The sequence below is a fragment of the Myodes glareolus genome, chromosome 19 (genome assembly GCF_982192425.1).
Source record: "Myodes glareolus chromosome 19, mMyoGla1.1, whole genome shotgun sequence".
Taxonomy (NCBI): Eukaryota; Metazoa; Chordata; class Mammalia; order Rodentia; family Cricetidae; genus Myodes; species Myodes glareolus.
In genome coordinates, this window is record NC_142044.1 from 12,612,054 (window position 1) to 12,624,943 (window position 12,890).

Genomic DNA, 12,890 nt, shown 5'->3' on the forward strand with positions numbered 1-12,890 from the left:
AAAGAGATAAAGAAGGACACATAATACTCTTCAGGTGAAAAGAACACCAAAATGATTTCTCGATTATAAACTCTATGTCCTAAATCAAAAAACATCAAAATTTATTTGTAAAAGAAGCATTACTAAAGCTTAAATCATACATTGGATCCCACATATTAATAATATGTAATCTCAGTATTCCACTCTGACCAGCAGACATTTTCTCCAGATAGAAACTAAACAGAGATATAATGAAACTAACAGATATTATGATTCAAAGGAACTTAACAGATATCTACAGAACATTTCACCCAAACACAAAAGAATATCTCTCTTCTAAACACCACAAACTTGGTTATAGAGCAAGTCTAAACAGATATAACAAGAAAATTAAAATCATCCTCTGCAATTTATCAGACTTTCACTTTAAAGCTAGATTTAAGTAACAACAGAAACATTAGAAAGCATACAGACTCATGGAAACTAAATACCTCCATACTGAATGACCTCTGGGTCAAGACAAAAATAAAGAAAGAATTTAAAGACTCCCAAGAATTCAATGAAAATAAAGTACAACACACCCAAACTTCAAGAAACAGAATGAAAACTAATCAAAGAGGAAAGTTCATGACACTAAATGTTTTTGTAAAGAAACTAGAGGTTTCATACTAGCAATTTGACAGCACACCTGAATGTTCTATAACAAAAAGAAGCAGGCATGCCTAAGAGGGGTATATGGCAGGAAATAATCAAACTGGAGGCTGAAATTTATTAAATAGGAACAAAGAAAAATACAGAGATCCAATGAAATAAATATTGGTTCATTGAAAATATCAACAAGATAGAAAAAACTCTTTTCTAAACTAACTAAACAGCAGGAAAAAATACTTAATAAATAAAATCAGAAATGACAAGAGGACATAACAACAGAGACAAGGAAATTCAGTAAAATATTAGGTCATATTTTATAAACCAATGTTCCGCAAAGTTAGAAAATTTCAAAGAAAGGAACAAATAGTATGATAGATACCATTTACCAAACGTAAAACAAAATCATATAAACAATTTAAATATACCTTTCACCTAACGAGATAGAAGCAGTAATGAAAAATCTGTATGTGTGTCCCCCAACAAAGCAAAAAATGTGGACCAGATTCTTTTAACAGATTTTTACCAGACTTCAAGTAAGTGTTATTACTAATACTTTTCAAATTATTACAAAAAAAATAGAAACAGAAGGAATATTGCTAAACTTATTTTATGTGGCCACAGTCACTTTTCCACCCAAATCACACTAGAGTCAGCATGGAAAGAGCATACAGACCAGTTTCCCTCAGGAACATTGATGCAAAAAGTGTTCAGTGAAATACAAACTGATTCTAAAAGCCCAACAAAAAGATCACCATGATCAAATAGTCTTTACTCCTGAGATGCAGGGATTATTAAACAAATGAAAATCTGTTAATTTAACTCACCATATTAAAAAAGGCAAAGAACCAATAACAGCAACAACAAACAAAACAAACAAATAAAAGAAAGAAAAGAAAAAAATTGCCTTTGAAAAATTTCAAATTCTTTCTTGGTAAAAGTTCTGAAGAGATTAACGAACAAGAGGCTTGCCAGTCTGCAACACAGGAGACCAATTCCTACGTATAACCCCAGTAGCACAGACAATAAGAGCAACAATGAATAAATGGACCTACTGAAACTGAGAAGCTTCTGCAATGCAAAGGACATTGTCATTAAGACAAAAAGGCAATCTACTGACTGGGAGAAGATCTTCACCAACACTGCATCAGACAAATGTCTGATCTACAAAATATATAAAGAACTCAAGAAACTAGCCATTAAAATTCTAATTAACCCAATTAAAAAATGGGGCACTGAACTGAACTGAACAGAGAATTCTTAACAGAAGAAGTTCAAATGGCCAAAAGACACTTAAGGTCATGCTCAACCTCCTTAGCCATCAGGGAAAGTCCTGTATAACAAGATCTTCAAGTCTTTGAAGCAAGAAATCGAAGAGGATACCAGAAGATGGAAAGATCCCCATGCTTATGGACCAGTAGAACCAACCTCGTAAAAATGGTCATATTACCAAAGCAATCTACAGATTCAATGCAAGTCACAACAAAATTTCAAAACAATTCTTTCCAGGCCTTGGAAGAACAATACTCAACTTTATACACAAAATCAACAACAACAACAAAAAATAGCTAAAATAATACTGAATAAAAATAGTACTTCCAGAGGTATAACTGTCCCTGATTTCATGTTCTACTACACAGCTATAGTAATAAAAACTGTACATTATTAATATAAAAATAAACTCATTGCTCAAGGAAATCACACTGAAGGTACAGTTGTAGATACACACACATATGGATACTTGATTATTGACAAGAAAGCCAAAACTATACATGAAAAAAATGAAAGCATCTTAAACCAATGGTGTTGGCATAACTGAAATTTGGCATGGAGAAAATGCAAATAGATCGACATATATCCTCATATTTATATATATCTATAATACATGGAAATTTATTGCATTATATAATTTAGAACTTACATATCCATTAACATAAATAAGTTTATGTATACACACAAAGATATTTCTACTCATATATGTCATATGTAGTGAGTCAGAAATGTATAAATTTGTGTAATATTTGTAAATCAGAGGTATATTTCTACATGAAATATAGAAATTAATGAGGTCCTTTGGGGTTCAACCAAAGGTCCTTTTCAGAGTTCAGACTGGATGTGACAACAAGTGAAGTAAACTTACATATTAGCGTTTCTGAATACTTTCACACAGTTCTGTTCTGAAGAAGTCATTTTTCTTCTGCCTCTATTCTAATTCTAATCTCTTACTTCTAATTCCTCTTAGCTTCTTATCTCCTAGCCTAAAAATTCTCTTTATTGTTGGAGCATGGAAGTGATTTAAAAAAAAAAAAAAACAACTGCCCTCTCTTTGTTTGAAAGCACATTCATAGGGTAAGCAATAAAGATCTGAGCTATTTACAATGGCAATGCAAGGGCTTTAAGGTTTCAGGAGTAAGACTATAACCAAATTAGGGGGAGGGTACAGTGCCCAATAACAAATTTTGAGAAATAGGTCTATTTTTAGCAGACTTGGCAAGTGAAGAATTGGCATGCTTTGCTTAGGGTGCCTTGTGCAGCAACCTTAGTTGGACATCTGTGACTCTGACCTTGCACATAGCTGTAAGGTTTTAAACTTATAATCTATTTACAAAGAGTCTTTAGTCTAGTGTGAACTTGTTCTGAGGTGAAAAATGAGCTAATTGTGTGCAATTAGTCAGATCAAAAGGAACAAAGCAGGGTTGTAAGTGTCTACACTCCTTGTGGGACAAAGAGACCTAGTTAGAAAGCATGTCCTACTGTATTTTCTATGTATCAAAATTATACAACTAAATGAAAGGTCATCTTTCTGATCATCCACAGACATATGTGCCCATAATATTAAATGTAATTATGAGATTACTTATACAAAGCACATGAAATTATGCACTATGGTACAGGTATTGGGGAAGCACCAAGCTGCCTTAGCAACTGTGAGCAACAGATTTCAGAGTCAATGGTGCTGCAGGCCTTGGCAGGAGAAGATCAACCTTCATCGGAGAATCGCTCCTCTGATGATTTGACATTGAATAATGAATTTCCATATGCTGTATATTTCCAAGCCCTCTGACAAATCATAGTATTGAAAAAGTTAAAGTAGAACAATATTACTGCATGTATATTCATAATGTGTAGGAGGGTGTGGTTACATCACTGTGTAAATGTGGAAGTCAAAAGACAACTTTATGGAATCCTTTTCTTCTACCTTCCAACTTTACATGGGCTCTGCAATTCAACTTTGTTTGCCAGACTTGGACAGCTAGAGCCTTTACCTGCTAAGCCATCTTGTAAACCTAACCTGAGACTCTTAAAGGAAGCAGTAAGATCTGATTATTATGGACTGTTTCCCATACTTTGGGTCACAGCTTGTTTTAGCATATGTTTTGTTATCAATCAAATATATATATGTTTTAAACTTTAATTTTTATATATTTAACCTTTTATATGAAAAAATGAATATTTTACATTGACAATGTTTAAAACTCATGTAAGTAAAATATGATAGAATAATTCATTTTGTGAAGTAAATACTAAAAGAGTCCTATTGTTTCAAGTGTACCAAACTGATAATGACTGAAGGTTAATTTGCTAGCCTAAACCATCCAAAATAATTTAAACATGAAGGTACGGAACTTATTTGATATTTCTGACACAATGTTTCCTTTGAAAGGAATATTAGGTAGCAATTCTTTAAAAAAATTCATTGTACTATTTACTTGAATAATATATTTAACTTTATACTTATTATTTATAAAAAGAAACTTTGGTTTAAAAGAATTAATAAGTAAATATCTCACTTCTCTTAGCAATATGAATATAATACCAAGCATGTAGAAAGCAGAATGGGAAAATAAAGAATATTTGTAGTTACTTACTTTCATAATGAATCTTGAATCCATTATTGGAACGGCTGTTGTCTGTCGTAAACAGAAGGTATATAAAGTTACTGCTGCTGAACAGAAACTGTGGCACTTGCGTGCCATTGTAAGAGCCAAGCAATGGTGACAGAAGATTTGGTCCATCATGCACTTCCAGAACATCGTAGTTTAGTTCTGTCTGGAATCTAGGATGAAGAGATACAATGAGAAATATCAGAAAACATAGTGGAATGGGACTTTATTGGTTTAATTACTCTACCATTAAGGTTTTTTTTTAACCCCTTTTCATCATTTTTGTTTACTTGTGTCTTAGGTATCACTGAATATCTGTCTGTTCACACAGGAATCTTATATGTGAGAGCAACCAGTAAGAACAATGTGTACTCATACTCATAATAAAAGTGACTTCTGACTGTTATAGGTTATCCTTAGTAAATAAATGACCTATTCGTGAGCTATGCACATCCCAAAATATCCCCTCCTGCTATCTTCAAATTTATGGAAACTCCATTGTTTTATGTTCCTTTAACAATAAATATATCTCAAATCTGACCTCTGCTTTATAGAAACAGACACATTTTATAGAGTGCTTTAAAGATCTTCAGGTTTTATTTTTATCTTTGCTGTATATGTCTGTACGTGGGGTTGTTAAGTGCCCACAGACTATGGAAAAAGCCTCCAGGTTCCCGGGAACTGAGTGACAGGTGGTTTTGAACTGCTTGATGTCGGTGTTTGAGACAGAAACTAGGTTTCCTCCTAGGGCAGAACATGTTTTTAATCACAAAATCGTAAATACATATTTGATAGAAAATTTATAAAATTTAATACAAGGCTTCACATTTTTAAAAATATTTTAAATTTATATAGGTTCATTATGGTATATAGACTGTGTCTGTTTAATTTGATTGTGTGATGCTTTTACTTCTTCATTTTTATTAGAGATTTAATTTTAAAATTGCATTTTCAATTTAAATACTATCATAAGTAATGGAAACCAAGGGCGTCACAACTCTATAATAATGAAATTCATTAATTACAAAGAACTTCTGCAAAGTATTTTTAAGATTAGAAAAATATTTGCAATGTTCTTACAATACGTTGGGTGGGAGTCAGAAGCAATGTAAGAACGGATGAAGCAGATCAGGTAGAGTGTCTGTGTGGGGGTAGGAATGTGGAGGACTACCTTTGAGACTACAATGAGCCTACTACATCCAAGAAAGTGTCATAATTAATCACATTGCTACAAATGCCATATAAACATATTAATTTTTAAAAAGACTCATAAAACAGAATTAAATGACTTAGTTTCAAAAAACTACAGAAAGTATTAAGCAATTTCCTATGAGAATCCACAGTTTTGAATCCGTTCCACCTTGACTAAATGCCAGAGAGTTCAAACCTATTTTTACTCCTCAAGGATAAATAACAGTATGTTTGGCCAAAGATGTGGCTACTGGATGTTTTGTTCTTCAGAAGCCAGACAACGGGGTGTTTGACTTACGGATAGGTTATCAGGTGTTTTGAAATGTAAGTAGGCAATTACACTTGCTTGTTCTTTGTATCGTGGATGTCATGTGCCCTCTCCTTTTGATTGGGCTATATGAGGACTGTGAGTAATACACTCAGGGATTTTTGCTACATTATTCACTGGATGCCCTCCTGACTTTATCTTCTCTCCCTTGTCTATTTCTTTCCTCAGTTCACACTCCTGTTCTCAAGAACATATGGAACAGTAGGGCCAGACCCAACAATTCCCAATGCTTTTTTGTTTCTCAAGATAATATTTAGAGAGTAAAAGAAACATCGACAGCTTTTAAGGTCCATATACACAGGAGCAGTTGCCATATGCATGCCCCATTTCAAGTGAATTTAATTTGCTAATCTAACGAATAAATCCTGTTTGCTCAATAACTTGAAGAACTTGCTCATCCATCTGTTGCTAAGTTACTCCTATCCTTGTCAGTCATTACCAGGTGATCATCTAAGGTAAAGCTTCTCTGACAAAAGCCATAGATATGCTAAATAATCAAGGGTTTTCAAGCAAGCAGAGGAAGTGTGCTTTACATATATTCTTGTCAAATAGTTTCCAAAGAAAACTCTTACATAGTGCAGTGAGAGAGCTCTACAGGTGACGGCATTTGGCACCAAGCCCGAGTACCGGAGTGTGATCCCCAGGATACACATGAAGAATCAGAGTGTCAACCTCCCCAGGTTATCCTCTGATATTCACACATACCCACATACACATGCACAGATGTACCATCCCCACAGAAAATATATAAACGTGACTAATCGAAACAAGACCTTCCATGCTTTCATGTGAAGGAAGGAAAAAGAAACAGAAACAAAGGGATCTAGTCCCACAAGGAGCATCTTAGTTAAAGAGTATTATGAATGCATATATGAAGAATGCTTGAAAGGAGGCTGTTAATATGACTGTGCTCTTTTTAGTCTGAAATACTGAGGATGTCACTAACATATTTGTAAGCTATTGTAACTGCCATATGGCAATGATTTTGACATTGATCCTGATTCAGAATTCACCATGCTGGGCCTATGAACCATGGCCAAGTACAGTCAGTTTGCAAAGCTATTATGAGTTTAAAATGTACACTCTAGTCTAAGCATTGCGGTTTATTTAGAGGATATTCAGTCTTCCAATTGATCCATGCTTATATAATGAATTGGTGATAACCTGAGATATATAATATGACATTAAAAATCAAAATGAAATAATGAACTTAAATAAGTAACTTATTTAATAAATAAATAATAAATAGCATCATGCATTAAATTATGCTCCTTAAAAATCTGCATGTTGAAATGTTACCCCCCATATTATGAAAATTATATGATGGAGAATAAATCTTTGAACACGAAATTAGACAAAATGCAAACATGAGAGTGGTCATCTGTTCAGTTTATCTTCTTCACATATGTGAAACAGAGACTAAGACATAGAAAGATAACTACATACATAATTATACATATATTTATCAGGTAGTTGAAGAAAAATTATCGTACAAAAGTGGATAGTGGACAGAGCCAGCCAAAGCAAAAGACCATAAAAAGTAATCTTGAGAGTGATCTTAATCCTAGTCCTTAGAATTTTAGGAATATAAAGCTTTATAGCCCAAACCACAGCATCTTAAACTGAGCATCCTATGCTCTGAAATTCCGGATTTAATTCTATGTAAAAGAAAATGAGCACATCCTTTGCGGAGTATCAGTTTTTGCATTTATCTTTAACAGATGGTAAATTTTTATGTATTACAAAAGTCATTTCAAAGTTATTATACATGATTTGTCATCACTAAACATTCATTCAATTACCTAATTTTTATACACATGTAACCATGTTCATATAAAAACCTTGACAAATAGAATCCCAAGGGAAAATGGTGAACGCATCCTGTATTTACTTGGGTGATTATGCGAGAGCGCCTGCATATATGTGACACTTGGAGGTGGTATTAAATTAGTTTTTCTTCATAGCCCTTTTGCTTCTGGACATCTAACAAAGTTGAATTCACAAGCCCTTAAAAATATAGGACAACTAAACTTATTAAATGAAAGGTCATATGTTCTTATCTCAGTATTTTTCATATGTACAGCAAAAAGGTCTTGCATATCTTAATAGTAAAGTTACAATGGTAAACAAATAAAAAATTAAGTTGAGATCAGGCTGAAAGGTCAAAATGGGCAGACCTTTTAAAGCATTCAAGATACAGCAATTGACTATTCTAATGAGATTATTTATTAATATAGTAAGGGAATGGTGAATGTCAACTAGTTTAATATCTATTCATTTCTGTATAAGATAGAAAAAATATTTGCAGAGACCTTTCAAATGTAATTTTGATAGAGTGTCCAGGTTCAGCTTCAATCACCCACTCACAATTCAAAGAGTCTTTGTAGTATCCTGGCCATCCTGGTGAGAGAATTACTCCACTTGGAGCTGAAAAGTGGCCACCACATGGAGCTGAAAGAAGAAAGCACAGAACACAATAGAATTTTCAGAGCGAGTTTTGTAAAATCTTTTCAGTTTCAACACATATCTACTGTTCTATATCTTTATTTCATCTTCTTTTTCAGCATCTGTTACCACGGTACTTACTTTGTAGCCCCATTTGAATAACTCACCACAATCTCTGTGCTTAGCATTCCAAGTCGGGAGGTGGTAGGTATGTGCTACTCTACCTAGTGCAACTATGGTTTTAAATAACTCCCTAACACATTCATTAATATTGTTGTAAATACTATTTTAACTGTAGAAATCCATGTAGTAATCCTTTAGCTGTGATTAAGGATTTTCCTTTGCAGAGGTAATATACTTGTAAACTTGTTAAATGGCTACACTTAGGAGATTGGCTCAGAACTAGTTATCCACAAGTCTCCAGATGATTTCTTTCCAAACTTTGTGTGTATTTTGTTCTTTAGCTTCAGGTTGATGTGATACGTACATTGTCAGTCTTCGGTTCCTTCTTACTTTCTTCTTTGTGTTGTCAAATTTTCTTAATTCACATTGTCTGTATTGTGAGCCTTCTTTATTCCAGAGTTGCTATCATGGTTTATCCAGTTATTTGTCTAAGGGATGGCCCTTATAACCTCGAATGTTGAAATGCTAAGTCCCCAGATGGGAGAACTGTTTGGGAAGGGTAAGGGGATGTGGTCTTGTTACAGGAAGTGTGTCACTGGGGTCCACCTGTGAGGTTTCAAAATCCCACACCATTTCCAGTGACTCTTTCTCTGTCATGTGCTTGTGAATCAGGATGTGAACTCTCAGATACGGCTCCAGTGCCATTTCTGCTGCCATGACCCTTGCCATAACGGTTTTGAACTCTAACTAACCCTCTAAACTGTTAGGCCTCAAATAAAATCTCTGTTATATATACATTGTCTTGACCTTGTTGTCTATCACAATAATAGAAAAGTAACTAAGAGAGTTTTCAACATCAATAATTCAACCTCTACTACCATTTCTCACCTGTTACTTTATCTTTTGACATGTCTCACATAACAATATGCTCTATATTTTAGTTTTATCAGGTCTCCAATTCCTAGACATGTATTTTGATCTGCTTTATTTTTTACATTAAATTTAAACTTCTACTTAACACTATAATTAATGTATTTTATTCTCTGTATTTCTTAAACTCAAATACAATTGAAACCACAGAGTAAGCATTGTTAGAATTTTCTGAGTATTTACATCTTTTTGTAGAGATGGATAAGCAACCTTGTAAGAGAACAACTGACTAATGTTCTATAGGTCAGAAAAGACTCAAATCATTTTCTAAAAACTGGTGCTACATTATCATCTATGGAATTTCTCAATTATATGACAATGTATCTAGTAGTGTAAGTCAGAAAGTTCAGACTTATTTTTCCCTACTTCTATTATGTTTAACTAGTAGTCCAATATCCAACTCATCCTGAACTCTATCATTAGTTTTTGAGCTACAACAGCCATCTTACTTGAAATTAACAAAATCTCATCCGAGGAATACGAAGGACTATCCTATATAAAATACTTCCTTATCTTATGCACTCACAGGGCCTGCCAACCATGCTGTAGCTAGAACATTTACCTAATGCTCTTCATTAGTTTTTTCCATGTTGAACTACATGGCATAACTTTTGCCCAGCATCTGACCTTCTGCCCTTCACTGTACATTGGCTACATGAATATGCACTACACAAGAAATACAACACAGGACAAAACTTAAATTACAAGATAATTTTTTAAAATATTGACCAAACAAGAAATAATCAAATATATTTCCAGGCCTCAGTAAAATAGAAACTATCCCTTTAATACTGTTTCTTAGTTTTATTAATAGGTGGTGAAGTTACAAAGCAAAAAACCCAAACAAACTAAACAAACAAATTTTAACTTATTGTTTATGCTTTTCTTTGCTGATTTTTCCTCTCTGCTTTATTTTATTCTAAGTGTACGATTTTTGGATACTAATTTGATTCCTGTTATTCTTAAATAACTTAAAACAAGACAAATAAGATAGTAAATGTACAAAACCTTAGAAGAGAATTCTCTATAAAACATTCAGTTGAGCATAGTTTTTATTGGTTTGACATTCACTTTTGTTGTTATGAGACACTGTTTGTTGTGTCTAGGTGAGCTTCAATTCTGTAATCCTCCAGTCTCAGCCACACTAGCTCTTGATTACAGACATATGACATAGCATCTGACTTGAATAAAGTAATTTTATGTGAAATTATTACACATGCTATTTGTACAAGACTGTTCATTAATAAACCAAATACCACTTATTAACTGAATCCAACATTGTTTCTTAAAAATTTTCTAAGAAGACCATTGTCATGAGGATTACTTCTTTTTTGTTCATTTAATTGTGCTAAATCATCTATATTATCAAAATATAACATCATTTAGTTACAGTAGAAATTTGACTCTAAATATGAGACAGAGAAAAGCAGAAAGAAGCTATATAATGTGCAACCAAACTGTCCGAGCTCAGACTCTATGCCCACATCCTCAGCACATGGCCTTGGCATATTTCTTAACACTCACATGCAGCATTTTCTTTGTCTAAAATGGGAGTGATAGTAGCTGCCTTCTGGTGTGCTTGCCTGGATCTGTATGGATTTGACAGTGCTGGTTATTATTATGATTATTATGAAATAAGAGTCTCTCTAGGAGCTCTTGGGAGAGGCATGATGATTAGCAGGCATCAGATGCTTTCATGGGACTTAGGCAGATGGCTCAGCACTTAAAGTATTCAGCACAAGAGCAACAGGAACAAGTTCAGACCCCTAGAACACACTAACTGCCCAGTGGGCTCAGCAGCCCCCTGTACCTCCAGCCTCAGAAGGCAGAGAAGGGGCCTCCCGAAGCCAGCTAAGCATCTTCTCACAGGGCTGGTGAGCTCTGAATGTGATTGAGAGAAGTTGTCTCAAAGAAGAAGGTGGAAGACCAATCAACCTCACTAATACACATACATGAACACCACACATGCACAGGCACATGCAAACACACACACACACACACACACACACACACACACACGTACACACACATACACACACACACACACACAAAGAAGAACTTTTCCCACTACTAATTCTCTTTCTTTCATGCAAATGCTGATGTCGACGATATAAAATGCCAACCCTCTTTTTTTGTTTTTGAAGCTCCAGTTTCACCTATGGAAACCCAAGATAATGAAGATTAATATTTCTATATCTCAAGAGACATTTAAAAGGCTAAAAATTGTAATGAATGCACTCTATATTTTAAATTCCTAATGTCTTTTAACCATAAAAAGGTTGTTTCTTGCTTATTTTCCAGCATATTAAACAGGTTACAAGAGCACTCGTGCTAAAATTTTTAAGAAATAATAAAAACATTTAGAGACTATTAAAAATATCTCCGTGTCTCACCGAGCCCAGACCCCTCCCAGACTCCAGACTCTGGGTGAAAATTAAGACCACATCAACAATAGCACGCTGTAGTAAATAGCAATTATCAATAGTAAGACAAACCTACGGGGAAGGGACAGCAACTTGAAAAGGCAGTCATTTTTCTTTTTTCCTTGCTATATATGTCTGACATTTCTTATAATCCCTGACTTTATCCATGTGCCAAACCCACATAGTCATATCAGAATTACTTCTTCTTCCAGTTGAATGACATATAATTTAATTATTTCATGTAGGGTTGTTATATATTTCAAATATTAATCTATGTGCACAATAGTCACTTAAATTTACATAATTGAAAAGACACCAGCGAGTATTTCACATAGAGAAGGAGCAAAGAACGTGAAGCACATTTGTCAGAAAGCGCTATTATGTCGTCAACACAAGCTGCTCTCTGAAAGCATTGATGCATTCATTCATTAAATGAAGTAATTAGTCATAAAATTAACAGCTGAGAAAGGAGCCAAAAAGTTGTCAAAAAGTAAAGCATCAAGAGCCCCTTTGTCTGACCCCTCCATCCAAAGAGTGAGCGAGAGAAATGGGTGGGTTTCTTTTAAAAAAATCATAACAGAAAGATGTCTCTGTGTCTTCTGAAAGGTCATTCCTGAGTAGAGCCCTTCCTCAGTGATCGCCAGTCATCCTATAACGCTCATCACACACACTGGCGTAGATTCTCTCCAAAATTATCATTCCAAAGGCCTGAGAATAGACAGACACTGTAGAAGATCTGAAGTCAAAGAAGAGAGAGGTTTGCTATGCTAGGACACTCAGAACAAGTCTCTTGATCGGAGGGATTGTCCAGCAAAAGCCAGGACAGAGAAACTGCAGGGCATCAACAACAAAGAACCCTGAGTGCTCAGACAAGCAAAGGGAAGACGTAAGTGAGATGGGAACATGGAAGAGGACAAGGAGAATAAACGCAGACAGCCG

General features: G+C 34.5%; 1 protein-coding gene across 1 annotated transcript in view; it reads right to left on the reverse strand.

Moving 5' to 3' along the window:
• The window catches only part of Csmd3 (CUB and Sushi multiple domains 3), a 1,053,984-nt gene that overhangs the window by 374,894 nt on the left and 666,200 nt on the right, over positions 1-12,890 (reverse strand). The window contains exons 17-18 of the mRNA XM_087898772.1: positions 8,343-8,481; positions 4,497-4,684 (exon numbers count right to left, since the gene is read on the reverse strand). Of these exons, the coding sequence (XP_087754898.1) occupies positions 4,497-4,684; positions 8,343-8,481 (327 nt within the window). The remainder of the gene's footprint in view (positions 1-4,496; positions 4,685-8,342; positions 8,482-12,890) is intronic.